The sequence below is a fragment of the Thunnus albacares genome, chromosome 5, assembly GCF_914725855.1.
Source record: "Thunnus albacares chromosome 5, fThuAlb1.1, whole genome shotgun sequence".
NCBI classification, from domain to species: Eukaryota; Metazoa; Chordata; class Actinopteri; order Scombriformes; family Scombridae; genus Thunnus; species Thunnus albacares.
The window spans coordinates 20858905-20886628 of record NC_058110.1 but is presented as its reverse complement, the minus strand read 5'-3'; the positions used below and the strand labels follow the sequence as shown (position 1 = coordinate 20886628).

The following is a 27724-nucleotide window of genomic DNA, read 5'->3' as shown; positions in this document are numbered from 1 at the left end:
ACAAAGAGGTAAAGGGAGTATTGACTTCCACAATGACTTGAGTGTGTCCGGTGTGGGTTAAACCAATTATGTTCGAATGGCTCAATGTATTCCATGACACAAAATAAAAATAGCTCTTTTGTTTTTCCAACATCAGTAATTCATATCCACTGATGAATGTACAGTAAGCTCCACAGTAGATATTTACCATTATTACCTATGACAAGTCAGTTGTTCACCAAAAGATTAAAACAGTGCCCACAAACTTTGCAGCAGCCCTGAAGACTGTTTAGCCCTTTGTAGTGACCTACACAAATAATCAGTCCACTGTTCTGAAGTCAGATCCACATCCCATGGTGTGCGGGGTAGGTATCTATGCTGATGGTTCTCTTTCTAGGCTTCTTAAAAAGGTCAACATCCACAGACACAAAGCCAAACTTTAGCAAAACCACAGATTTACGTTACATCGACTGTACATCCGGGCAAGCCACAGGATTTTGTTTTCTACTCCAATAAGATATTTGTTCTTCATTTGGCAATACGATCACTCTTGCGACATGGCTCAATACTTCTAAAAGTCGTCTTTGCTGCTGGTATGATTTGTCATGACCAGAGTCGAGCAACTCAAATATATCTATGATAAATACTCAAACTATTTAAACTATTTAAAAAGGCTTTATCGGATTAAACAAAACAATTGCACACCTCCCTAAGGTCACTCAAGACGTTTGTGATACCCAAGTTAGCCTTAACTAATGCTGACCCAGACATTTTTCAAAGAAACCTTAAGCTACATCCGAACAGTATCAAAACATCCCTTCTTTACGTTTTTTTTAACATGAAAAAGACACAAAACTGAACTTTTAAAGTTAAAGTTTTAAAGGGAAGGAATGAACAGAAGTATGAGATCAGACATCACTCCCTATAACCAAACGTGTGTGTTTAGGTATGTCTGTAAGCAAAGCAAAATAAATATCAAATTTGACTTCCAAGCAAAACATGGTTATTATTACAGACATTAACCCTTCTAAGCATATAGTAAATGTGTTGGTCTACAACGTGTAACTTTCTGCATAATTCTGACAGATGCACGGTTCAATATGCTCCATCTTAGAAACTGTAGTGCTTAATCCATACTTGTGTGTTTCTGAATTCTTTCCTTAGCTGTCATAGAACAGGCTATGTGTTTAGTTTATATAGCCTGGCAAAAGTCAAACTTTAACCTATAGACTGTTAAAATACAAAACAATGAAAATGACAATACCAAAAGCCTAAAATACTCCAGAGTAAGACAGCTGAATGAGCTTAAGGCATTTAGAGGTTATTCCCGACAGAGCTTAAAGGCTAGGGTCGCCTAAGCGGTCTGTCAAAAAAACCAGACTCAGACCTTTTTTTTTTTAATGTAATGTGATTTAAAATTAGCCCTTGGTGACTATTAACTGCAACATATTGCATGAATTCTCCTCTTTCACAGACAATCAAAGTTTAATCACTAAAAGTACCCTCTAATTTCATGACACCCAGTTTTAAGTGTTAGCAGAGTTTATTTACCTGTGATCACCATGACCCTTTGAAGTATACCAATAGATGAGTTTAAAGAAAGTTCCACAGCAAACGGGAGATTCATTTCATGTGCTAAACCAACAATGACGTGATCTTACTTACAAGTATTGTTTGTGTATCCAAAGCCTCATATCATAGACCTCCGTTATTGTCCAAAAACTATTAAAAACACATCACTGAGCCACACCGCTGCACTGGGTGACATGGTCCTTCCCCCCAAAAAGTTTGGTCATGATGGTTTGTTTAGAAACGGCTCCAAATATTTTCATTCTCAGAAGAGTAGTTCCGTGTAAGGCAGACGCCACTATGTGCAGTGCTTCGGTAGCTTGTTGTGTTATATATCACAACCTCTTAACTTTGTACTGAAGTTCTTTGAGGAATTTACAGTGTAGCACAAAGTCAAGAGGTTGTGATATCTAGCACAACAAGCTAGCGATGCTCTTTTTATGAAAAACACATTCCTGCGCATGCACACTGGTGAACGTCTCTCCTGAGACTGAAAATGTGATCGCTGTTATCTTTGGAGCCAATTCCAAACAAATTATTGTGACCACAATCTTCAGGGTGAAGGAACATGTCACCTAGTGCAGCAGTGTGTTTTTAATCGATTTTGGACAACAACTGAGGTCTACTGCACATAGGAATACAATATATATCAGACTTGGTATGTACACACACAATACTTGCAAGTAAATCACTTCATTGTTAGTTTGGCTCTGCACATGAGATTTGCTGACCATAAGAAAAATATAGAAAATCGCCAGCCATATCATTTAAATTACTCCACACATGCAATCACTGCACAGTACAGGCAGGTGGACACCACAACATGAATCCCTATAGTGCAAAATCATGCAATGGATATGTGATAAATAATACCTTTGTGAAGCTAAAATGTAGGGCTGAACAACAGAAATTTTATCAAAAGTGCAATCTGGCCTACTGCAATTTTCAAATCGCAGGAGGCACAATATTTGTTTATGTCGAAATGTGTATCAAAATACAATTTTAAATTGAATATTGTCATGGTGCGGAGATGTCCTGGCCTACAAATCATGTTCTACAGACTTAACAAAACATCTTTGTTTGGTACAGATCCCCGAAAAAAAAAAAAAAAAAAAAATCATACCATAATCATTTTGAGATGTTTTCAATATAAATGAAAATAATGATGTAGAAAGTATCATTCTCTCTAATATCACAAATCATACCGCAATATAACTGTCAAAATATTCGCAATTAGATATTTTTTCGAAATCGTTCAGCCCTACTTAAATGCTACATGTGATTAACAAAGTGTCAGAGAGGCATCCATTCAACTCTATAGTCATTTTTGAGCCTGTAGTCTGCGGTGGTGTTGCACTGAACTGAAATATATTGTAAGCCATTTCTGTAATTTGTCTGCAGGATGAGCAAACAGTTAGTGCAATGCAATCCAGTACACCAACAACACTAAATGCATGCTCGGAAATTATGATAAGAGCTCCATCAGCACCTCTCTATCAGTCTCGATCAAATCTAACATTTCAGGCTTCACAAAGGTAGTATTTGCTGCAGGACTACTGTATTGAATTGCATTATAATTTACAGGTGCTCATGTTTTGTGTCCATCCCCTGAATATACTAGTACGACCAGTATACTATTAGTAGTAGTTTGAATGGCACAAGAGACAAACTGACAACTCATGAGTATTTTTGAAGACTGTAAACCTTGTGCTATATCAGAAAACTGACGAAGCCCAGGATTATCTCACAAAATAAATAACCTCTGCTAACCCTTAAAAGTGACTGAGTTAGTTGATTGTAAGTTGGGGTATTAGTTTCTATTCCGCCGAAACATGAGTTGCAAATTAGAGAAGAATAATATAATAAATACAATATTTCTTAGGTTTCTAGGGCTAGTTTAAAACCACAATGTTGAACTGGGTGTATAAGCTGAAGCAATTTGAGGTAGACAGAAACCGTGTCAGACTATACACTTTCATACTGTCTAAAACCAATCAATAGGCTCACACACTGTCAAGGAACCGCAAACATTTGGTTTGTGGCCCAGTGTGAGACGTCCTGTGACTCCACCTGAGACTGACGGGGAACCACTGATCTGGCAAGGGGCCACTACAACGTCATGGACCATGGAGGCTTACGGAGTGTGATGAAAGGGGATGGGCGGGCTTGGAACCGACACAACTCAACAGGCTATTTACCAGAAAGAAGTCAAACACCACACATCTTCAACGTCTCAAGTCAACAGCAGCATTTAAACCTCAGTCATATAATCAGAAACAATTGAGGGTTAATTTACAAGGCATAATCTTTTAAATAGAATATATGGCATCTGACCATTGTCTCAGTGTGTCCCTTTGAGAAATTTCCCACCCCAAGTTTATACCTTCAAAATCCCAATGCCAGACCTCATGCCCATTTAACAGTCTCACATTGTTCTAGAGAATAGAGATTAAAAATATAAACTATTGACTTATTGACTTCCAGTGTATGTTTTCTCTGTTTTTCCCTACTATTTTTCAAGTTTAAAAAGATCTCCTTTGTCACAATGCAAGCTCAGAGGTCTTTTCTACACACACACACACGCACACACACACACACGCACACACATACACTCACACACTCATATATATACTGTATATATTTATATATTTATATATTAGAGGAATTTTTAGCTGAGAAGTTAGGCAAAGTATATATGTTCATTTGGACGGAATTCATTCAAAAGGAGAAGGAATTAAACTCTCTTTTCTCCAGTTTCCCTTTTGAGGAGGACAAACTTTGAGGAATTTGGGAAGCGCTACAACATCACATGACTACTCAAGAGCAGGTAGCAAGGTAAAAGGAAGAAGAAATAGATAAAAGGCCTGAATTGTACAAGGCAGAGAGATGGGCAGACGATATGGCTCTCTGTGGCATGTGCATTCCAGGGCCCTACTGACAGCAAGAGAAAATATACAAAGTTCAAGAGAGGGTTAGAGAGAGCGAAAAAGACCATCAGATAAAGGGGAAGATAGTGAATGAATTGTTTAAGCAGGAACAGAGCTAAAGCAATAGTGCAAGACTACGCTGCAGATTAAAGGAGGGGACTAGAAGGGAGGAAAAAAAAAAAAATTCTGTCTGCCTGATTCATCGGTACACCAGGTGAGATATGGTGCCAGATTTGAAGTTGAGCTGATGGTTGGGCACAAAACTGTGCTGGGGATTCTTTCGCGTGCACATATCCTTTGCATACAAGCCCATGCATGAGTCACATGACACCTTAGAGCAGTTCACACAGGTGTGTGATGCACCTGGCTTGTTGCAGAACCCGCAGCGTGATCCCCCCATGCTTATTCGCTCACTGCTGCTTCCCTTTGGCGTTGTCAAGGCAACAGACTTGCTTGGAAACAGCTTAGTGGACAAAAGGGGTTTCTCCACCATCTGGGGGTGAGGGTGGGGGTGAGAGTGTGAGTGGGTCAGTGTGAGGGGGTGCGGGTGGAGATGGGAGTGGGTGTGAGTATTAGAGTAGACAGAGAGCTTTTCCTTGACAGGGATGTATCCGTCAAGGGGTCGTGGGGATTTGGAGTGGTAGTCCTGGAGGCCACAGCAAGGGGAGGGGTCCACATCATGACAGGCAGAACAGAGGATCATGTCACATCTCTGGCAGGAGGCCATTGTGGAGCAGCCCAGTCCACAACCCTGACACTTCACACTACCGTGTGCTTTGAGCAGCCACCCATCCCTTGCATCTCGAGGCTCTCTGGATGGAGGTCGAGAGGGGGTCTGCCTTCCTCCTGTCCCCGCGCCACCCCTCTCCGTGTACAAGTCAATCTCATCCAAAGATGACAGGTGGTAGGATGTGTAAGCATCAGCTGGGGGAGGTGACTGAATGGGGAAGAAATCTGCAACAGGGCTATAGGAAGGTGGAGCTGCCACAGAGAAAAGAGATGCTGAGGTGCTGGGCCTGATGATTTCATCCTTCATATCCTCCTCTGCGTCCACAAACAGAGGCTCCTTCCTCAGACTCAATGAGGCCTTCAAGACAGGCTTGCTAACTGCCGCGTGCCAGTGACCAGCCCCATCTGTAACATCCACAGACTTTGACGGTCGGCTACCTCGCCTCAGGTGGTGAGCATGAGGCCTCTCGATATCCAGTGGCCGCACAGACAGCCGAGCCATATCTGCGCCGAGGCTGTCACGTCTGCGGAGCGCCTCCGCACAGCCAGCTGCATCATCTCTGCAACCTCTGCGGAGTTCCAGGGCCTCCAGTTCTGAGGCTGAACCACGGGCCAGAGCCACTACCTCTCCCAGAAGACGACACTCTGCCTGGGCCAGGAAGAGCTCAAAAGCCAACTGGCGGAGATGACTTGAGCCTCCTGGGTGCTCCTGCAAGTGGAACTGCGAATCATGGTCACAGGAGTAGCCAATGGTGCGCATTATGGTTCGGAGTTCAGCATCAGAAATGGCGGACTGCAGATGGTACACATATGGGCCAGTGAAGGTCTAAAAGAGAAATGGGTTAATCAGAATTAGTGTAAATCAATTAAAATAGCTTGACACCATAAAGCTAAAAGCTACCCTAAAAATATGACATCATGTGCTATTCTTGTGATAGCAAAGTGATATTTGGTTTACCATCCTTGATTCAAATAGGACAGACAAAGTAGTAGAAATACTTGTATAACATGATACAATCCATCAGCACCACAAACTACAGCCTCCCTCCAAAATGACCATAAAGTTGAATGACCATCTGTATATTAATAATACAAATATTTGAGGTAATATTCACATACATAACTTAAGAGTTTGCAATACAAATGGAAAATAAGAATTTTGTGTTTCTTAACTGATCATTATTCAGATTATAGGTCTGTTTCCCTATAGTATCTACTAACATTGCAGATGTAAACAAACATTTTATTTTATTGTACAATGTATATATTAATGACTAATTTCCTAATGTTGAGCACCTTCATTACTTATTCTTACTGTATTCTTCAACTAGGGAGACTAACATTATATTTCAACAAAAAAAGTAACTTGCAGCCTACAGATCATCACCATGAATCTTTACTAGTGTTCAAAGATCAGTGCAGTCTTTGTGACCAGTGGCACAGTTACTACAGTGGAAGATCTGAAATAAGTGAAGATGTGAAAAAGAGCTCTTCTCCGCCTCAAGGTCGTGAAAGATATCGATGTATACTGTCTGTACAAATTTGTATGGGAAACATTATAATTCTTGACAGCGATATAACCTGTATATCTTTCCATGTCTGCACCTTGAGCTGTCATCACTGGCTGTCCTAGAAAGGTGCACATGTTACTTGTTTTATTCAAAGTATCTTAAACTTGCGCTATGAAGTGCTTAAATTAAGGGCAACAAAAATATTTTTTTCTCCTATGTAAGTCACTATATTATTCATGTGTTTATTCAGTCAAATTACAACAGTTCATACAGAAACTGGGAAATGTCAGCACTGGAGACACGCTCTCGGGTAGGGTGATGTTGCGAGCGGATGGCTAATATTGTACCCTAAATATTCCATCAAGTCAGCTTTAAGTCAGAGTAATATAACAACCCTAAGAATAACCTAAACTTACTTTTATACATCTGAACTCCTTCTTCCAGGGGAAGAGCAAGAGGTTGGTGCAGATGGTTTCCAGGGTGTGGAAGGCTCTCTCCAGGCTCTTGAGGTTACCTCCTCTCTGGCAGCGGAGCGAGCTCTCCACCACCTCATAAAAACGCACCATGCGAAAACGTTGTCCCGGATCTGGCTGATAGGCCCCTAGCAGAGCTGTGGCTGTGGAGAGTAGGGCCTCACTGTCCTTGTGTCTGCCTTTGTCCCCCTCTTGTGCAGCTCCAATCCCTGTGTATTCCCCTCCATTCTCCAGACGCCTCTCCAGTGCCACCACATACCTCCGAAACAGGTCCTCTTTTAACTTGGCATCCATTATCTGCAGCAGACTAACAGTCAGCTGTTATACTTTTCTGAGAGAGCCTCACCCCTTTTCGCATACTCTGCACGAGGATGCCACATTCAAGCACCATTTTTGGTCACCATAATTCACTGTACGCACTGGCACACACTCAACGTTAATAACGTTTTGGAGAGGTGGAAGAGGAATGAGTTTTGCGTCCAATCAGCAGCACATCATCTTAACAAGAGATGCAGTTGTTTGGTGCTTTCAGTTGGCGTAGCTAGGCTGCAGCCTGTAGGGATGCCTTCTTATGGGCATCTCTGGTTTTGGCTCAAAGCCTGACTTGTTTTCAGACAAACAGGCCGATGTCATGCAAGATGAGGTCCGGAGCAGCTTTCACTTCACGCTCTGTTAATGTAGAGTTGTATCTAATCCATTCCTTGGTTTCAGCATGTGCAGAGTTCAAGGTCACTCATCATGAAGACAGAGATATGGTGCTGTGATTCTTCTGGGCCGTCTGCAAGCTGTAATGACACAGGAGAGTATTATAAAAATGGAAATCTGTCATTCTAACACACACAAAGACAGAAAGAAATGTGCCCACATCTGCTGATTAAGTCAGTGTTCATTTAGTCCCAAAGAAAATGCATTTGTATCAATCATCACCAAGTGTTTTTTTTGTTTTATCTAATCACTATGTTGAGAGACATCGTTTGTGCTCTGGGTGGGATGATGTGAGGATGAATCGTGTGGGCTATTTAACGTCGGTCCAATAGCTAGTTGGCTTCACTATTATTATCACCATTATACTCTGTGCAACCAAGAAAGAGACCAGAGGAATTACAGCGTGTGCAATCAGGATCGGAACTCAATGTTGACATGAATATCCCTTTTGTCGTCCGCCCTTGTTTGCGCCAGAGAGAAAATGAGATATCGGTGCCAACGTTACATGCGTATAAACCAGGTAGCCTGCAGCTCAAATTGAGAACACTGTTTCTGTTATAGAATGACCCCAAAATCTGCTCTGACGCTTGAACCACATAGCAGGGAAAGAAAGGGTCCTGCTCCTCGTTCCCAGGCTAGCTGGCTGGTTATTCCAGTTACCTCACACACCAAACCTAGCGAGCATCCGTTTAGCGAGTTAGCAGCATGCCCCTGCTAACAACATCATCATGCCTCGCTGTTGCGCATCAACTACAACATAACCAGCCCACCGATTCTGATAATAAGATAAATACTACTAAAACATCGTGATTGTTATTTCTTCATGGATCTCATACCCGACAAAACACGATGCTGTGACTCGCACTGGCCCCCAAATGAGCATAAGCAGTGAACGCCCATTTCAGCGCAGCTAGCTAGCTAACAATTGCTTTAGCTAGCAGGGCGGTCCATCTCCAAATAGAAATCTTTGGCGATGTTAGAGTCAATCTTCTGAACATCAAGCGTAAACTGTGTTGTGACTCTTGTACTGCCGAATCTAATTCTGCTTCAGGTGAGAGATCACATTGTTTTGTAACCAAAAACACCACCACACGTACATCTTACCTTTAACAAGTGCTAGCCGCGGCTAGCTACGCCTCCTCAGCTGTAGGAAATTCCCATCATTTGAACGCGCATGCGCACGGTTCTGACAGTTCAGCAGCACTGGGGGCCCACGTGCTGTTTTAGAGTGGATGCAGAGCCCAAAATCATCATCATCAACATCATCATCATCACCAAAAAAATCATCATCACTAGCGTTCACCAGCGTAAGTAACATGTATATACAGAACAATATCAGCTCATGCGTTTGTCATATATGTGTGTGTGTGTGTGTATATATATATATATATATATATACACAGTCTTGAATTATGTATATACATTTATATACATATACATATATGTGTGTATATGTATAAATAATTCAAGACTGTTTTTGACATATCTGTTCTTGAAGTTCTATTAACAGTATATACTGTTCTTATCTTGCACCTTCAATCTCGTTGTACTGCCGTGAATGACAATAAAGGCATTCTATTCTATTTTATTTTATTCTATTTAACGTTATGTGTACACATAGAAAATATTTAATATACATACATATACGTTTGCATATACATTAATATGTATTTACCCGGAATTAAACAATGTTAAGCCACCCAACAACAATTAAGTCAAGCAAGTGTAGCTTTAGGAAACAGTTGTTGCACTATATGAAGGCTTCAGTTCATCAACTTTTTTTAATTCTGAAATGTTGCTTTCATTCCCTTCAACGTTGTATCGATTTTCAAAGTTTGTACAATATTTTCAATAATTTACAGTAATTATTTGTTCAACACACACAAAAAATGATTCTAAATCGATAAAGTCTAAGTAATGTCAAGCAAAAATGTCATGCAGCTCCAGCTTTTCCATTGTTAAGATTTGCTGTTTTTCTTGTCGTATATGTTTTATGGAACTGTATTTTGTGAAGCACCTTGTAACTCTGGTTTTGAAAGGTGCTATAGAGATAAGGTTTATTATTATTGTTGTTGTTGTTGTTGTTGTTGTTGTTGTTGTTGTTGTTATTATTATTATTATTATTATTATTATTATTATTATTATTATTATCATCATTACTATTATTGTGATTGTGAATATCTTTGGGGTTTGGACTGTCAAGTTAAAACAAGGTATTTGAAGGTGTCACCTTCTGGGAAAATACTATTGTTTTCATTTAGTTTTGAGTTTATTGATAGAACAGTTTATCAGTAAATCGAAAAAACAGCCAACAATTTTTTTTTCCCAGCCCTAAGTCTATTTATAACGATGGCTGTACTGGCAGAATTAACTGGTTGTCCACGGTTTAAACACAATAAAAACAAGGTGTTTTGGTGCTGTGTGTCGGACGTTGAGTGTGATGACTCCGCCCTCGCGCATAAAAAAAGAAACCAAAACCGTATGACGTCATAACGGGGACGGTTGGTGGCGGACTGACCGACACAGTAAAGAAAAGAAATGGCGATGCTCGGAGGGTTTAGCTCTACACAGCACAAGAAAAACGTCTCTGACGGGAGCGGCGACGTGTCAGAATTTGTCTGTCCAGTTTGTCTCGAAATTTTCGACAGTCCCGTCACAACACAATGCGGACATACGTGAGTATTTTACCCCTTTTCCCCCCGATCGTCCTCCTTTTAACCCACGTCTACCATTAGCGATGCAATGGTACGAGGTAAAAATAATGGCTGGAAATGCTTGTTTTTAAACATGTCTTGCCACCACAGTCGCAAAACATCGACCATATGTGTGTCTGCTTTTGTTGCGACCCTGTAATTATGTTCCTTTTACTTGAATATTTGGAAAAACCAATGCCAGGCTGCTAAATCAGTTTCAGTTTTGTTTACATCAAAGAGGAGGCCTCGCCTGGGAGTTGTAGTTTGGATTTCTATTGCACAGGCTCGTTAAACCATTTAGATGGACTACAAGTCCCTGCGCCCTCTTGAGGTGGGGACTTCCCATTAGATTTACAGGAAGAGCTCTTGAACTGGTCCACTGTGACAGTTTATTTTAATGTCAGCTTATAACAAGTAGAAATAATTGTAAAAAAGCATATCCTTCTGGTTATTTAAAGCCAAATCAAAAGTGATCACAGTTACAGTGACTTCAGCCAGGTAAAGTTGGACATATAAGGAATTTGTTTTGTTGTTGTGGTGCATAAGTATCTATACAAAGTGAGAAAATACAACTACCACAAAAGACAGGTGGTATAAATATATAATTAAAATGATACAATACAGAAGTATAGATATATTTTATGTGAAGAGAGCTGTTGAGTTTAAAAAATAGTGTGCAGGATATTGACTGGGAATGTGCAAATGTTCACAGTATTAACGGTATATGTAAGTGTGCAAGTGATTACACATTAATAGAGAGTGTAGTGTCTGCGAGTAGGGTAGAGTCTGCGTCAGTGGGTTCTCAGGCCTTGTTGATAAGGGCCAGCTGCAGTCAGGAAGAAACTATTCTTCTAAACTGCGGCCTCTTGCCAGAGGGGAGTGTTTGAAAAAGTTTATCCCCAGGATGGGAGGGGTCAGCCATGATGAGCATGACTTTCATGACTTGTTTTCCTTCCTTGTTCATCATCATGTTCCTTCACTCGTCTCTTCTCAGGTTCTGCCAGAGTTGTTTGCAGGAGTGTTTGCGTCCACAGAAGCCTGTTTGTGCTGTATGTCGGGCCACACTTGGCCACTGGACTAAAGCGGTTGATCTAGAGGCCCTCATCCAATCATCTGTGGCGGCTTGCAAGGGATGTGGAGCTCAGGTATGTGTTATGAAAGTGCAAAAGCTGACATAAAGCATCTGAATGACTTGTGTTGGTTTATTGTGAACTATTGTGATTTGGAAACGTGAGGGTTTAGACAGATCACTATCATGTACAAGGCAAGAGGGGCTGAAGATATAACTACATATGCACTTCTAATGATTCTCAGTTTAAACTTAAGTCTTTATATTCAGACAGTAGCAGAGTTCAAACACGAGAGAACAATTATTTAATAATTATATCATGCAGTGGTAGTTGCTGATATGTGTTTTCTCACTATTCAGGTTGGCCTTTCTCAGATGAGAGGCCACACAGCTGCCTGTTCAAAATACCAGGAGTACATTGAGGAGGGAGTGAGGACCACTGCCCAGAGCCAGCCTGCCATCATCAGGTGAAATAGAGAGCAATAAGACAAAACAAGTACTGCGTCGGAAATCACTCCCTCGTTCACTCAGTCACTTGTACCTACATAATTGACACTCAGTAGCCTACTGTATAGTGAGCAGTAAGTTGTTGCCATCACTGACAGGTGTAGCGTTGCGTAACTGTAAGGCTGCATTCAGACCAACTTAAGCCCTGTGTGGAAAAATGAAGCTCACTTCAGTCATTTGAATGAGAATACTATGTTGTGACAGGGGGATGCAGACACTGAGGGCTCTGGCAAAAAAGTTGGATAAACTCTTACATTTATTTATTCGGTAGACTCTTTTGTCGAAAGCGACGTACACATGAGGTAAATCCAAGCTAAAATAGATCAAGGAGAAGTCTTTGAGAATAAATGCCTCATCTCTCAGTTCTTCCTGACACAAGTACCACAAGACTTGGAGGTGCATGAAGTAAAATATAAGTTTTGCCACAGCAGAATGCAGTGTCATCTGGCCAGTTAAATGCATGCAAGCGCATATTCCTGGTAGATTACTGTGTAACATGAACCTGTTAACCTTGCAATCACTGAGACAAAAGATGAGACAATTTGCCACCATAATAACCTTCCAGAGCTGTAATATCCTCTTGTTATAGTAATATAGACAGCTGTGCACTGTTGGGGCATCTGAAAAGCTTCACACTCATGGATCTATCACTCAAACTGGACTTCCTGGATTATATTTCATAATCTGACTGGTACCTCAAAAATGCCCACAGCAATGCAGCCCCTTGCATTTATTTTCAACACAGGGCTGTTTTCAACCACTAACACATTTATCAAAGATGAAGGCATGAAGCATTGTATTGTTGGATTTTTTGGCAAAAAGTAAAGGTGAACTTTTGAGGCCACTACATACTTTGTCTGTAGTGCAAACATTTTGCACTCAAATAGACAGAAAATAAATATAGTGCACAAGGGGGAGTGATTTCTGACACAGCTCAGAACTTCACTGCTGGCACAATTCCACATTTCATTTAGGGATGGGGCAGATTTTAAAAATCAAGTATTACAAACTATGTCTTAATACACATAAGGAAATTCCTGGTATATTACAACATGGGTCTTACTGTCCTAGTTTTACCCAGAATATTTGTAGGACAGCATAATGTTGTTCTCATCTCCATCACTGTAAAGATTGTGGACACTAGCGCTCCAGCAGATATAACTTTACAATCCAGTCTGATGTAGCCAAGGAAACACAAGCCTTAAACCAGTTGAACGACAACTTTATATGCTCTATTTTAAACCATCTGCATAACCATCAGGTTGACTTCACAGTCGTCTCACCACATGCCACATTCCTTTGTAAACAAAACAATCATTCTGCTGTTTCTTGTGGAGTACACACACTTATTTGTAGAGTGACAGGTTACGATTACATTGACATTGTTATGATTTACTGTAGTTAAATTGGCCAAAACTACAACAGTGAGATCCAGGTTGTAAGAAACCGATGTGCTTTTTATATCTTGACAATAACGTTAGATCGCTCTGATGACTGTGCTTTCTAGAGAACATTACAAATAAGACAGTTTAAGAGACAGTCATTTGTAATGTGGATGAGAAGACCAATCAGGAAGTGGCCTTTAAAGTCAGTTTCACCTAGTTAGAGCAGTCGGATTAGTTCAGAAAATGGTGTTGCTTTACTGTCATGCAAAAAAAAAAACTGTTATGCAATTACAGTATTAAACATGGGCATATAATTTTCCACATCTGACAAACAAATCTTGTGTGAATCTTTCCATAGAAAAAAATGTTCAAATACAGAATCAGCAGAGTGTATTTCATTGTTTCTGTTTCTTTCCCACAGTCCAGTGCCAAATCGTTACACCTTCACCTGTCCTTACTGCAACTGCCAGAACCTCGATCAAGACGGCCTGGTTGAACATTGCACTTCCCAGCATGCTCGAGATGCACGCCAAGTGGTAAGAAATCAACTTTACACTGTGATTCCATGAGCTGCCCTTTTAAAAATAAGGTACCAGGCATTGTTTGGATTCAACCATGGTTGATAATTAGTTGTGGATGTTTTATTATTCTCTCTCTAGGTGTGCCCCATCTGTGCCTCAATGCCTTGGGGGGACCCGAACTACAGGAGTGCTGACTTTTTCCAGCACCTGAAGATTAGACACACCTTTTCCTATGATACCTTTGTTGTAAGTCAAGGCGCTGAACTCTATCTGGAGGGGTGTTTTTTGTGATGTTAATGACGAGTTAACTTATTTTGTGTCTATGTTTTTTTTCCTCCTCACACCCATGTCTTTGCAGGATTACTCCACAGATGAGCACACAATGATCCAGGAGGCATTACAGCGCTCCCTTTTGGACAACTGAAGTGTGAAGAACAATCTACCAGTGAAGGGAAAATGGTGATGCCGCATCTTGAGAAGACAGTACCATCATTCATCTGTAATGAGGATGGTGGTACTGTATTATTGTGGGTAATCAGTTTCACAGGGAATTGGTATCGTAATTATGAATCTATAGGTTTAATATTAAAAACAAATAAATCACAATTGCAATATGGTTAAAAAAAAAAAAAAGCATTCTGTACTGTCTGATGTTTCTGGTGTGATAATATCTTATCTTCCCCCCAGTTGAGCCCGTAGACTTTATAGTTTGTTGAAAATCTACTAAACTATGTTTGTCAAGCTGTTCGTTCATTGATGACATGGTGTCATATAGCCAAAAACCTCCAAAGCTGTAATTAAAATCCCCTGTTGTCAATACTTGATGTAATAAGAGGGTTCTACCACTAGGTGGCTAACTATTGCCAGCAAATGATAAACTTCACTCAGTGAAGTCGTCAAGTAATGTTCACAATAATATATAATAATCTACTCAAGAGTGACTCTGCATGTTAAGAGAGGGGTTTTTCGTTATTCTTTTTGTTTCTGAGTTTATTAGCAGATGTCTTTTTTTCTGTCTTTTTTTATGCTGTTTCTGGGTGTAGTGTGTGTGAGAGAGTGTATGTTCATTCTGTTTTCAGAGATCTACTGGAAAGAATAAATAATGTGGGGGTCAAACAAAGCCAGAGATGGCTGTTTGCTTTATTGTAATGTTTCTCCCTTATGTCTTTGTGCCTGCTGGTAGATCTTGTTTCTGACTTCCAAACTCATAGGGCTAATAGTTCATCCAGAAAAAACCAAAAGATGCAAGTAGGAAACCATCAGTATGTCATAATCAGTCAGTTCAGTAATTTTCATGTGGTGAAGATTCATTTGCATGTTTATGGCCATAGGAGGGCAGTAGAGTTCCACCATTATCTGGCCATCCATGACAGCCACTGGCCCTCACCAGCCTCCTGGCTCTGTTGCAAGACATAATTCAACACAGATTTCATTCTATAAATGTGCTTTACTCGATGTGTTGTTTTCCAGCCTAGTTTTTAACTGGGTTTTGTTCAAATGCAGCATACAAAAATGTCACTGATCTCGAAAAACTGAGGTTTTAGTGGGGTTATTTGTCATAGTTTAACAGAATAACCACAACTTCACTTTTTAGACACGTGATGATGTGACACAAGATTTTAAATGTAACTCACTGTAGTGTGTTTTTCCATGTCGAGTGTCTTGGATACTTCTTCACAACTCCCCCCCCCCCCCCCAAAAAACACTCCCGTTTGTTTTTGCTGGCTTTCTTATTTCTCAACACCACTGCCAACAATTCTGAAAACAAAAAAACATTGTTATTATTTGTATGCTTCCAAAAACTGACAGCATGTGAAGAAAATTTAAGTTTGACATTGCTTGATTTTTACTGGATGATTTAATTTTAAATGTTTTAACTTTAAATGTGAATTGTGTGTATCTGTTATTTTATGTCAGTGTTGTTCTCCAATGACGCGTAATTGTCACAAATCAACCATATAGTACAATTCTTCACATACACAGTCGCACTGCATTTGTCGTCTACTAACAGGTGAATAAAACTCCATACACCCAGATTAAGTAGCCCTAGAGCAAAACCTAAATGCCTTTTCACATAGTCTTTTGTGCCACTTAGGCCTAGATGTTCGTTTTTCTCTCCAGTAAAATGTGTAATAATTTTGTATGTGTTTCTCATGTATAATGACCTTTTTTTTTTCCTCAATATATCTCTCATTCTCTTATGTCAGCCCTACTGTCAGGGGGTGCTAAATCCTGATAAATTAAAGCTCTTTAATTATTTAAACCCTGGCCCCAGAAATCAGGCGCAGTGATTTATACCTGTGTGTATGAGACGTGTGGGGGAAGAAACAACACTCGCTGCTTTGATGGATGACCACAGTGTGTGTGTGTGTGTGTATGTGTGTGTGTGAGAGAAAGAGAGAGCAGTTAAAATGAAGGGTAATGTGCAGGATGAATCAATGGAAACTCTGGATTTGCTCAACTGTCATAATCAGGGAAAAAGAGGCAAAAGGTGTCTGCAAGTGAAAAGAACTAACTGTGGAATGTATTAAATAAGGCAAGCGTTCAACAAACCTTTTTTCACGTATTAGAAATCAGGGCAGTGCTATGTCACACCAACAATGATCTTGCAATGTGTTTTTGCATGTAGTTGTATGTGCTGTAAGTTTATGATGAAACTCAGGCCCTTCGGTGTACATTGTCCACAGGGAGAGAAAACCCTCTCATCTCTATTCTTTCCTTTGTGCGCCTCTTGTATCTGTAATTACTGTAGCTAAATGATATTACAGCTTCTCACCTAGCTCTACGGAGAATCTCACCCACCAAACTTCTTGATGTAGTCCCCCCTTTCTCTTTTCTTCTCTATATCCCCCCCACCCACCCACCCACCCCCCACCCCCCCCCAATCAGGTTTTTGCTCCTGGCAGATAGAGGAGAGATGTTAGCTGTGAGAGAACTAACGAGATACTCGAGTGCTTCTGGGCAGGAAGGAAGTCGAGCCGAAAACATGGCAGAGAGAAGTCTTTCTTGTCTGTTTGGTGGCGGAGCTAAAAAGGGAGAGGGGGGCCAAGGTGGGGAATAGGAATAGGAAGAAAGAGAGGAAAAAGGGAAGAGAAGTGAACACATTGAATAAAAATTTCATAAAGTTCAGTGTGTGGTTTCTTTGATGCGAGCAATAGATAGTGCGTGGAGTCTGCAGGCTCTGTGGAGGCAGCAATTAATGCTACATGTGCCCACGGGCGTACTGCAAGAGGCGTGGGGACGGTGGCTTGTTTTAGAAGTGTGTCGCACCATCACTCTACTCTAGACACCCCTCCACCAGCCTTTTGTTTTCTTTCAATGCATTGTAAACCTCTTCCACCTAAGCCTCCTGTGATGAGGACACTGATTGAAATTCAGCATCCTTGAACTTGTGGGTTCATGCCCCTCAGTGACTGTTTAAATAAGAGCCAGAGGTGTGCAGTATGAAATCAGCATAAGTTCAGTCAACTTTTTTTTTTTTTGAAATATTGTTTAAATTGCACACTTTTGATTCATGAGTCAGGACTCTGCAGATCCCACACCCTCACAAAAGGGAATACTCTGTTTTTCTGCTTCATTTTTGGCAACAGTCTGGAAATATTTTCTCTTGGACCAGGTTCAAAAAGATGGCTTCTTCCTGGTTTAAACTATTTCACACCTTTCACACAAGTGTAGAGAGAAAGAAATGGTGCCAATTTAAAGGATAAGTTCACAATTTTCCAAATCTGTCCTAAAACAACAGTCAGGTGCCCAAATGAGCACTGAAAGAGGATTCACTCATATTGATCATTAGAAGAGCCCTTCATAATGCATTTTCAATTTAAGTTATGGGGGACAAAATCCACAGTCCTTGTTTTGGGCAAAAATGTATTTTGAAAAGCTTATCAAAAGATAATTTGAGGGCTCAGCAGTTAGTCAAAGCAGGTGGATATCCTCCAAAGCTGCTGCCTATTTAGTACAAAACCTTTTTGTGTTTCTCTGTTGAACTACAGTGGACAATAGTAACAAAACAAGGAAATTAGTACAAAAAGGCTGTAATCGTGGAAGAAATCCACTTAATTTGACTAATTCAGACTGCTGACACTTCCAACAAGTCCTCCAAATTAAATGACCACATAGATTGTACCTGCACTCCAGAACAACCCATTGGAGCGTAATATGCCGCTTTACAGAGTTACAAATCACTGTTAAAAAATAATTATGTTTTATGATGTGACAACGCTGTGGTTAAAGTCTGATTAAGTTTAGGCACAAAAACCACTTAGTTAGGGTTCACTTGAAATATGATTACTATTTCCTTAAAGTTTGCAAGGAAAACTCACTTTATATTAACGTCATCTGAACTGCGTCACTTCCCTGCGTCATAATTACTACAGCCGCTAGATGACATCTGTCATTCAAACCTAACTATTGGTGACTGACTTCATGACCTATAGCGTCAGGGGTTTCTTGGGAGGACAGGCTCGACTCTTCATATTAACTTCAATTAAACATCTGGATACATTTTTTTCATAGATCGAGGGCTGTGGATTTTGTCCTCCATCACTTACGTTTAAAGGTTTTTAGGAAAGGATCATCTAATGGTCAGTATTCAGGAGGAATAATTACAGCAAGCTTAACCTCTTTCAGTGTTCATATCAGGAGAACTGACTCATATCCACTCAGGAAGCTTTTGCACATAAAAAGAGTAAGAATGTGTCTGATATTAAAAAATAGTTTTGTAATATTCTCTGTGATACACAGAAATGGTGACAAGAGAATCTCCCCAAATGCCTGGAAAGTTCTCTCTCCTCATCTATCTCTTTCTAGTTTTGCTGAGACAGGTATCTGTGATGAGGTGTGGGGCGTGTGAGAGGAGCACTGGGAGTTTGTTCACCGTAAAATTCCTCAAAGTCAGGAGAAACAGGAAGAGCGGGAATCCTGCCACCCGGGCGCTGAAGCTCGGCAGGTCGGTCCTCTCAAATGTTTGAACAGAAAGTGCCAGTGGGCTTCCCCGACATCAATGCTGGTTCTACACTAACTCCTCTTCCGCTTTTAAACTCTTAACAACCGACCCCCTACCCCAACCAGACACACACACACTGCTTGTGTTGCTAGCCTAAGAGCAATGAGTCTTAACTTTGATTTAATAATGCCTGCAACCAACTTGGCCCTGTATCAGCTGAAGTGAAACTTGCACATCTTGTGTGTGAGTGTGTGTGTGTGTGTGTGTGTGTGTGTGTGTGTGTGTGTGTGTGTGTGTGTGTGTGTGTGTGTGCATCTATTTTTGTGCCCTGTAAAACCTGCCCTCCTGCCAATATTATGCCAGAGGTACTCAGAGCTGCAAGGATAACACCATTTATCTTCACTCTTATCATTAAAAGCATCCTGTGTGTTTTGTTACTGTAAATCAAATACAATATACTGAAAGAGGGGAATTGTTATTTGATCTGTTTTGTGTAAATCAAAGCAAGGGACTTTGAATTTGTCTCAAAACTGCTGCTGTACGTGACTCGCTGCAAGAAACAGTGCAGGGAAAAAAACACACAACAGTTTTAGAAGCCCTTCTAAAAGCTTGGAAAGTTCTCAAAATCACTGTTACTGCAGAAATATTCTCCTAGAAGTGAAAATGAATATGAAACACATTCATATAATTATCAGGAGAATTGCTAATCATTGCTTCCTCACTTATTTATTTATTTGAAATCCGCACAGCCACTGTACTAATATTTGAAAGTTAAGCCCTCTGAGGTGTAAACGAAGGGGGGGCCGAGGTCCCTTGTGTGTGTGTGTGTGTGCTCGTGCACTGGTATATTTGCCTGTGTCACAATGGAATAGCGAGCCAAGTGAGGCATATGGATCTAAATTTTAGTCCCTCTCTCTGTACCCCTGTAGACCAACTAAGATGTGTGTGTGTGTGTGTGTGTGTGTGTGTGTGTGTGTGTGTGTGTGTGTGTGTGTGTGTGTGTGTGTGTGAAGACAGCGAGGCCCAAGGCTATTATTCTCCCATTAATTTTTCCATTTGAAATCAAACCTCAGTGGGCATGCATGGGGGAATCAGAGGAGGGGGAGAGGACTAGAGTGGGGATAACCTTAACAGGATGGGGGGGACAAATGTTGGTTGTAGCAGCGTTAATGTCCAATAGGGGAGGCAATTTCACTTCCAAAAGGAATCCTCATTATCTGTCAGAAAGTCTCCCTGCTTCTCTTCATTAAGACATTGTTTGATTTTTTTTAATTGTTTGATTTTTTTTTTCTTTGCTTTTTTCTGCTTTAAGAGGTTAGAGGAAAAAATGTCACCCTGATGTTTTTATCAAGCTCTCACTGACACACAGATACATAAACAGCACTCATACCTTTACAACACTGTAAATGTTCTCATTTTACCTGTCCATTCCACTTTCCATTGAAAAAAAAAAACTTTCAGTACATACATGACGTCTCACATCTTTATATTCCTCAGCACACATACAAAAGAAAAGACCTGTTAACCATTCCTCTACTTTACCTACCCACACAAATGCACACCTCCTCTACCTCACACCTTCCTCCTCGAGTCTCCTTCAATTCCAATCACTACTCTCCACCCTGTCTTTCTTTGAAAAACTGCCAGTGCTTGCTAATCTGTCAATCAGATGTTGTCCTGTTGTGGCAATGATGGGGGTCCATGACGGTGGGCCGTACACCTCCAGCAAACTCACAGCTCGGAGCTCGGCTCGATGATTAACCAGGCAGGTAGTGAGTCAAACTGCTGACAGCAGGAACACACTGACAGCTGATTTGGAAGACAATGGTCCCCGCTCCCTCTACTTAACTTGTCACGGCAGTCAAAGCATCTTTTCCATTAACTTCTGATGTATCTGGAAAGATGGAGGGAAACACTCATTCAAAGCATTACACTCAGAGATTTTTGGAAGTGATCACATAGGCGCAAATACTTAAAAACACTCCATAAGATTTATTTGTTTAATATTTTTTAAATTATAACCTTATCTGTATGTCATTAGCTGGAAAACCCCTCAGATAAAGAACATAAACTTGATGAATTGTTGATTAAAATGAAAGAAAAGTGCAGCGCAAAATGTAGAGATGGAACTGATTAGTAACCTGGGAAATCTTGGTATGAAGTTCTGATTTATTGCCTCAATAGAGCTCCATTAGAGCTTGAAAGAGAATAACAGTTTATAATGTCATTATTAAAGCACTGTGCATTATTGTTGTGGTAGGATATTACTGTGAATGGCTGATGGGAAACATCATGACATCCTTTCACTTTATATCCAGAAGTGAAGGCCGCACATTTTGGTGTCAGATCTACAGCAACACACGCAACGAAACCCGACATCGCCTTGTCTCTCAGATTAATAGTCCAACACTTCCCAATTATTAACCGCCCCTGCAGTGTAGCATTCATATTCAAAGCTATTTACCTCCCTCCACTTCCTGTGCTTTGTGTCTTGTGTCTTTACAGGAGGGAATGGACGATGCAGGCAGATCTGTCAATCAGACGGCAGCCCCCCCAACCACCAGTGGCTGCCCATAGACAGCCGTTCATACACCTCCACTGGCTCCGGTCCCTCCTCAGCTCAATGAGTAACTAACCTGCAGGTATTGAATCAAACTGCTGACAAGCAAGTGGAGAGAGGAGAGGAGAGGAGAAGAGGGGAGTGGAGGGGTGGGGAGATGGGGGCTGTGTAGGTGGATGGATAAAAAGATGGAAAGGGAGGGGAGGATGGAGATGACAATAGCATCATTTTATAGCCCACCTTGGTGACGTAACCTTTAACTTTGCAAAGAAAGATGGGTCTCTTTCCTGTCCATCCAGCCTTACATTTTCTCTCCCCCCCACCTCATTTCTCCCTCTCCCTCTCTAAGTGGCATCCTTTGATGGGCTGTCCCTCTCTCTCATCTTGTCTTCTTAGACAGATGAGTGCTGTCAGCGCTGCCATCATGGCCCAGCTAAACATTAATGACTCTCTTGCCTGACAAGTGTTGGCGGGACAGAGGAGAGGTGAAAGGGGGACGCCTCTGGACAAAACCCGGGATGAAAAGGAGAAGTGATGGCTTTATCTGCTTGACAGATTCTCTTTTGTCTCTCTGAACTTGCGTATATGTATGTGTGCCATCAGCAGATTCTTGGCTCGACATGACGGTTTTATTGCCCTGTTTTTCCTTCCCTCTGAGGAGCTGGACCTCTTTGTATTCCCATTGCCCCTCATCCTTCCTGCTGGCATTTCTGACATTCCTTCAAGTATCTGTGTGTGTGTGTGTGCATGTGCAGGCATGTGTGTTTATCTGTGCTTCGCTACTTATTTGTAGGTGCATGTGTGTTTCCTACGTATCCTCATGTGCATTTCTTGGCATCCTGGACTTTGATGTTGGCAACAGTAATGGTGGTGACGGCAGGTCATAGGGAAGAGTCATCCCAGAGGGATGGGTAGTGAGAGGAGAAGAGGATGGAGTGAGGAGAGGAGGGGGGATGTCCCTGCTGGTGGAAGAGTCTGTGTAGTCTCTTGGTCAGTTTAGATGTTAGGAATAATACACAACTTCATGTCACATCAAGTTTTCTCCAAAGCGATAATGTTGCCCTCTGGAATATTCACTTCTTCTTTTATACTTCCATAGTTCTGCTCCATTGCTCCTTCCTACTGCGGTCACTTTTTTTCCACACTTTCACTGTTCTCTGTCGCCCTCTCGCTCTCTGTGTTGTCACTCAGGCCTATAGCCTCTTTCCCCTGCGCTCTTTTGAATTATTAACTCCCCAGCTCAAGGGAGTGAATGGGTACTGCTGACTAGACACAGCACAGTTCCGGCTTCACATTGCCCACATTTCGGAAGTCCGTCCATTTGAGGGGATTACATTGCTGCTCCCATCAGCCCCCACCACCCCATACACATTAACACACACACATGCAACTGCGTACGTGTAACCCTGTACAGAGCCTTTTGTCATTATGAACAGCTGATGGTTGGGCAGCGAGATAAACCGCCAAGTGGTTATGTCTTCCTGCCAGCATTCCTTTACTGTAGAGCTGCAGGCCTCCTGTGGTGAAGCCGCCCACTCGCCTAGCTTACTTCTCCCCAGGCAGCCTCTATCTTCTCTGGGTTCCCGGAGCAATGATTAACCCTGGTTCTGATCAATGCTTCTGCTGACTCTGATACATCACTGGAGCCTTGCAGCTGCCATGTAAAGGAAGCGTCAACTCTGTGCTGCTCATGACAGAGCATACCCACTCCATCACTTACACAAGGACACACACACACACACACACACACACATACATACACACATGTGCAAACACAGGAGTAACCACAATAACAGGAACACCTGACAATAGTTCTGTAATAGATATTACTGCTGTGAAGTTTATAATTGTGTTTTTTTTGTTGAGACTTTCAGAATGGTTATTGTACTGGATTGCATTATATATTCAGGCGTTTCTGTAATTGTGTCCACCTCTCTATAAGTGCATGTATAGCCTATATTTAGTCTGATATTGCATTCAGAGCAAAGGAAAGAACAGAAATTATGTCAAAACTAAGCAGTTATTGTAGATGGACATAGAGAGAATGAGATAAACATAGGGAACAAAATAAAAGGAGGAACGGAGAGAAAGATTGGCATCACTCATCACCCAGTGGTGCTTTACCTCGACAGCAGGGGGAAGCCCTGATTTCCTGAAGATGACAGGAAGCACAATAGCAGAGTGTTCTGTCAGCACATCCTACTCACAGGGCCAGGTTAATGATTCTGTAGCCACAGCTGAGCAGGAGAGAGGGATGAGCAGAGGGAGGAACGGGGAGGAAAAAGAGGTGGAGAGGCTGGCATTCAGCTACATTTAGGCCGTCATTACAGCAGCATTAGGAATGATGGTGTGTTTTTGTCATTTTAATTACCTTTAATCTGATCTCTTCATACTCGGGCAATTCGTTAATGAGGCAGAACAAAAACTACATGTCACACATGTTTAGCATGCATCCACGCTATCAGTCATACAGCTAACATGGCACAGTAGTTACAGTGAGGAAACCCATCAAACTTGTTACGCATCTCACTTGATGAGGAACAGTGTTATACTTTCCCTTGTGTGACAAAATATACATTTTAAAAGGGAGCGTTCTACAGTGTTGTGAGCCTTTGGGAGGCAAAAATCACAGCAAAGCAATTAAATTTCATATTAAAGTTTAGTGTTATTGTGATGCATAGAAATATAATAAGTTTGCTAAACAGTTTCAGATCAATTTCTGTCTTAATTTCTCAAACAAAAAAGCAGCCAAATAGTGTGCTAAATGTTTATCTCTGATTTCGGATTATATTATATAATACTGCATGTAATAAAAGTAACTATATTTCACATTTCACTACTATATTTTTTGAATCACTTCTTTCTTTTACCTATTGGCTTATTCCTTGAATAATTGAATTTCATTTTACATTTGATATTTTTATTATCATCTCTTGATAATTTGGCACCTGATTGAAGCTGTAACTGCAGTTTCAGACAGTGGCGATACCTGAATGATTTTAATGGCATACAGTAACTAGAAAAAGAGAGACTCTAGAGATATCAGAGCAAACTACTGTAGGGGTAGGGAGAGGGGGGAGGGGGGGGCTGTCTCCTCCTCTTCGTCTCCATCCCAGGACTCGGTTAAAGTATTAACCCACTGCTGCTTAACAATATTGCTGACTGGTGTGTGGAAACAGGAGGGATCAAAGTTATCATGTAGAGGAGAAAGGCGCCTTTCACTCGGCCCATACAGGCTGTCCACTCCATCTTACCAGCCCATTCAGAGCAGCTACCCAGAGCAGCACTCGAGACACTCCCATCCTCCCACTCCTCACCTCCCTCATTCTACTCTCATTTTTTATACCTCTTTCTTTATTTTCACACTTCCTCTTCCTACTTTGCCGCACTCCTCATTCCTTCATGTACATACAAGGGCGTAGGATTGCTTTTAACTTGGGTTAGGACATTTTTTTTGTCAGACAGCCAAGATAATTGTGTATGTGCACTTGCTCTCTATCACTTTCTCTTTCATATGCATGTACGCACACACATAAAGAGCCTAACTGCAAAATGTTTACTTTACTCAATATGTATTTGCTTACTTGCCTGAAACTGGACTTGCATCATGAATTTTTCTCTGATTTTTACATTTTATTTTACTTAACTACTTAACTATAGATTATCAGGTCGGGTTTCCCCTCCATATTCTTTCACGCTTTATCATAATAGCGCACTTGTTTGCAGAAAACAGACAAACCTGGAAACACAGATCAAATTCAGCAACACTTTCATATTGAAAAGGGATGTCCCCTCCGTCCATACCCAAGTCTATGCCCATGTATACATAATATTAAATAATTATTTATTTCCACCAGAAATGCATCTGCATTTTCTCCCCTTGCACTCCATCTTCTTCCCTCACTCCTGTCCATCCATCTCTCCATCTGTCACCTGGCGGAGTAATCACATCCACATTTGATAAGGCTGGTTAGGTGGGTCATAAAAAGTTTATGCTTGTGATGCCGGAGTCTCATTTATTATCCCTGCTAATGTAGCAGTTGGGAGTGGGAGGAGAGGGGGGGGGGAGACAGAAAGAGTGCGAGAGGTTGAGAGAGAGAGAGGCCACCGCATTAAGGGATCATTACTCCTCTATATGCTCTGTCCCTCACTTTCAACGCTAGATAAGTCCTCTTCATGCTTTATGGCCTTGATGAAGCCAGAGCTCTCTGTATTTAAGTGTTCTATGGCCACTAAGAGTTCAAGATGCTTATGGCACAGGAGGTAGTTACTGTTCTCTAACCACAGAACTATTGGCTTAAGCCCTAATGCTTGTATCTATTTACCCTACATTTACTTCACCAGTAAATGTGACATTGTTTAGTGCCGTTTGCTATGCGGGCCAAAAGATTGAACTAATTTATAATCTGAATGAGAATAATTACAAAAAATAGTGCAACACACATTTAGAACATGAGTGTTTAATCACTGATTCTACCCAGGGGACAGAAGCATTGTGTGTTGATTCCTAAAGAGGAGGAAAGATTTCTGTTTAGAGGCGTAGACATGTCCATACAGGCCTTAATATCATGCTGCAACATTACAAATGTACATCTGAAAACGGCTCTATTTCCCACAGGGCATGGAGTATTAAAGGGTGATACTCCATATTTCTTCTTATTGTCAACAAATCCCATGAAAATACCAGAACCAACACTGACTTGATCCAACTAACAAGAACTGTTTGTGTAACCAAAACCTGATATAGTGTATTCCTCTGTGCCATAAACCTCCACTGTTGTCCAGAAACGAATAAAAACACATCAGAAAGCCATACCGTTGCACTGGCTGACAATGCAATGAACATGGACACTGTAATTCATTTTGAGTCAATGCCACACACATTGTCCTGCAGCTGTAAATACTCAATACTGCACCAAATCTGCCACTGAGAATAGTCCCCAACAAATACACGATTTTACTCCTGTTTGAGTAACGTTTGCTAAAAACTACAGTGCCCTGCTGCTTTAGGATTTCTTTATTTGGATTAAAGTGTATATTTGTGACCCGTTTATGACTTCAGTGGGAACCAATGGGCTTGGGGGCTGGGGAAGTCTGAAGGTACTGAAGGATTGTTGGTTTTAACAAAATAGAGAATATGATCAGCTGTATCCTTTAAAGATAAATAAACTTGCTCTAACATGGAAATAATGTTCAGGCTTATTATTTGTTTCTCCAAACATGATCCAAGATAACATTCAAACAATAGATAAGAGAGTGTATGGTTTTCTAAAAAGATTTCTTTTTTTTTGTCCATGATGGGAACGTGCAGATGGGACAGGGAGGGAGTATGGGCATGTATGAGTGTGTTAGTGTTGGGGGGAGGCTACCCAGAGGCATAGATAGTGATAGATTGGCCTGGGAGAACTGTGATGCAGATCCACTCATCAAGATTGATGTTCTGCCATTCTGCTTTAAGTGCAATTAAATTGGCCCCTGTGTTAAAAAGCCCAGCCGATAACGTGGCTGAGGCTGAGATTACGCTACATTTCCCTTGCGCTTTCCTCCACCTGCATCCCTGCCACAGCCACTCAGATTTACTTTACAATCTCAGCGTCTATTGGACAGGAACTTTCCCGGCATCCTGATCTGCTCGTCGGCCCTGATTTACAACTTTATGTGCAGCTTGTGTTTTTTTCCATGTAGCCCGCAAAGTAGTTTTTAAATCAATGCACCCTAAAAGTTTTTAATCACTTTCTGGTTATTGTCTTACCACAGAATTGATCACTTGTACATTAGTGCATGTTTAATGTGTAATAATGCACGTTGATTACTGAGAGGAAGGAAGTTTAATGTCTTCATGAACAATTCCAACATTACTCATCTCTGGCGGCCAACTTCATGAGCTTGTCTATTCAGTCCAAAAGCAATACTCTGAAGTAAGGACAAGCTCATGATTAGTGCTTGTTTTCACTTCTGCTGCTTGAACAGACACTAGGAATGGATGCAGTTGGTGCATGTTTTGATCAAATAGTTTCCCTGTGCAACACTCAGGAAAATCACTCTCACTTGTCCAGCAGCATGTACACTTGATAATGTACTCAATTTTCTGCTAAATGGAAACATTTGCAATAATTCAAATTGAATGTCGATCACAGTCCAATCCATCTCT

The 27724-nt window shown here is 41.1% G+C and overlaps 2 protein-coding genes and 1 long non-coding RNA gene across 22 annotated transcripts in view; 1 reads left to right on the top strand and 2 right to left on the bottom strand.

Annotated features, from left to right (window-relative positions):
- Positions 1 to 132: 132 nt before the first annotated feature.
- spata2 (spermatogenesis associated 2) lies at positions 133 to 9196 on the bottom strand. Of its 2 annotated transcripts, XR_006403495.1 has the most exons (4): positions 8998 to 9196; positions 7132 to 7973; positions 1969 to 6030; positions 133 to 1890 (listed from the first exon to the last, which is right to left on the bottom strand). XR_006403495.1 is itself a non-coding variant. In XM_044351958.1 (3 exons), the coding sequence occupies exons 2-3, from the start codon at positions 7480 to 7482 to the stop codon at positions 4675 to 4677; spliced, it is 1707 nt and encodes a 568-aa protein (XP_044207893.1). In that variant the 5' UTR covers positions 7483 to 7973; positions 8998 to 9196; the 3' UTR covers positions 133 to 4674. The 2 variants fall into 2 exon arrangements, 1 of the variants encoding a protein (XP_044207893.1); XM_044351958.1 differs by having other exon boundaries at positions 133 to 6030.
- Positions 9197 to 10376: 1180 nt separating this feature from the next.
- rnf114 (ring finger protein 114) lies at positions 10377 to 15761 on the top strand. Its single transcript, XM_044352415.1, has 6 exons — positions 10377 to 10568; positions 11581 to 11731; positions 12016 to 12122; positions 13969 to 14083; positions 14207 to 14314; positions 14427 to 15761. The coding sequence occupies exons 1-6, from the start codon at positions 10432 to 10434 to the stop codon at positions 14490 to 14492; spliced, it is 684 nt and encodes a 227-aa protein (XP_044208350.1). The 5' UTR covers positions 10377 to 10431; the 3' UTR covers positions 14493 to 15761.
- A 3911-nt stretch (positions 15762 to 19672) lies between these two features.
- Positions 19673 to 27724, bottom strand: part of LOC122982521 — a 262088-nt gene continuing 254036 nt past the window's right edge. For 8 of the 19 annotated variants that reach the window (XR_006403470.1, XR_006403467.1, XR_006403466.1 and 5 more), the window contains 3 exons: positions 23698 to 23810; positions 21478 to 21737; positions 19674 to 20907 (listed from right to left, as the gene is read on the bottom strand). This is a non-coding gene — a long non-coding RNA (uncharacterized LOC122982521). Of the gene's footprint in view, positions 20908 to 21477; positions 21738 to 23697; positions 23811 to 27724 lie in introns of all 19 variants that reach the window. The other 11 variants (XR_006403483.1, XR_006403480.1, XR_006403477.1 and 8 more) reach the window with 6 other exon arrangements.

Excerpts from the sequence above, each read along its gene's own strand:
- rnf114 (XM_044352415.1), top strand. The coding sequence starts at position 10,432 with ATGGCGATGCTCGGAGGGTTTAGCTCTACACAGCACAAGAAAAACGTC. Across the intron at positions 12,123-13,968 it reads AGCCAGCCTGCCATCATCAG|TCCAGTGCCAAATCGTTACA; the intron begins GTGAAATAGAGA and ends TCTTTCCCACAG. Across the intron at positions 14,315-14,426 it reads TTTCCTATGATACCTTTGTT|GATTACTCCACAGATGAGCA; the intron begins GTAAGTCAAGGC and ends ATGTCTTTGCAG.
- spata2 (XM_044351958.1), bottom strand. The coding sequence starts at position 7,482 with ATGGATGCCAAGTTAAAAGAGGACCTGTTTCGGAGGTATGTGGTGGCA. Across the intron at positions 6,031-7,131 it reads AGGAGTTCAGATGTATAAAA|ACCTTCACTGGCCCATATGT; the intron begins GTAAGTTTAGGT and ends TTTCTCTTTTAG.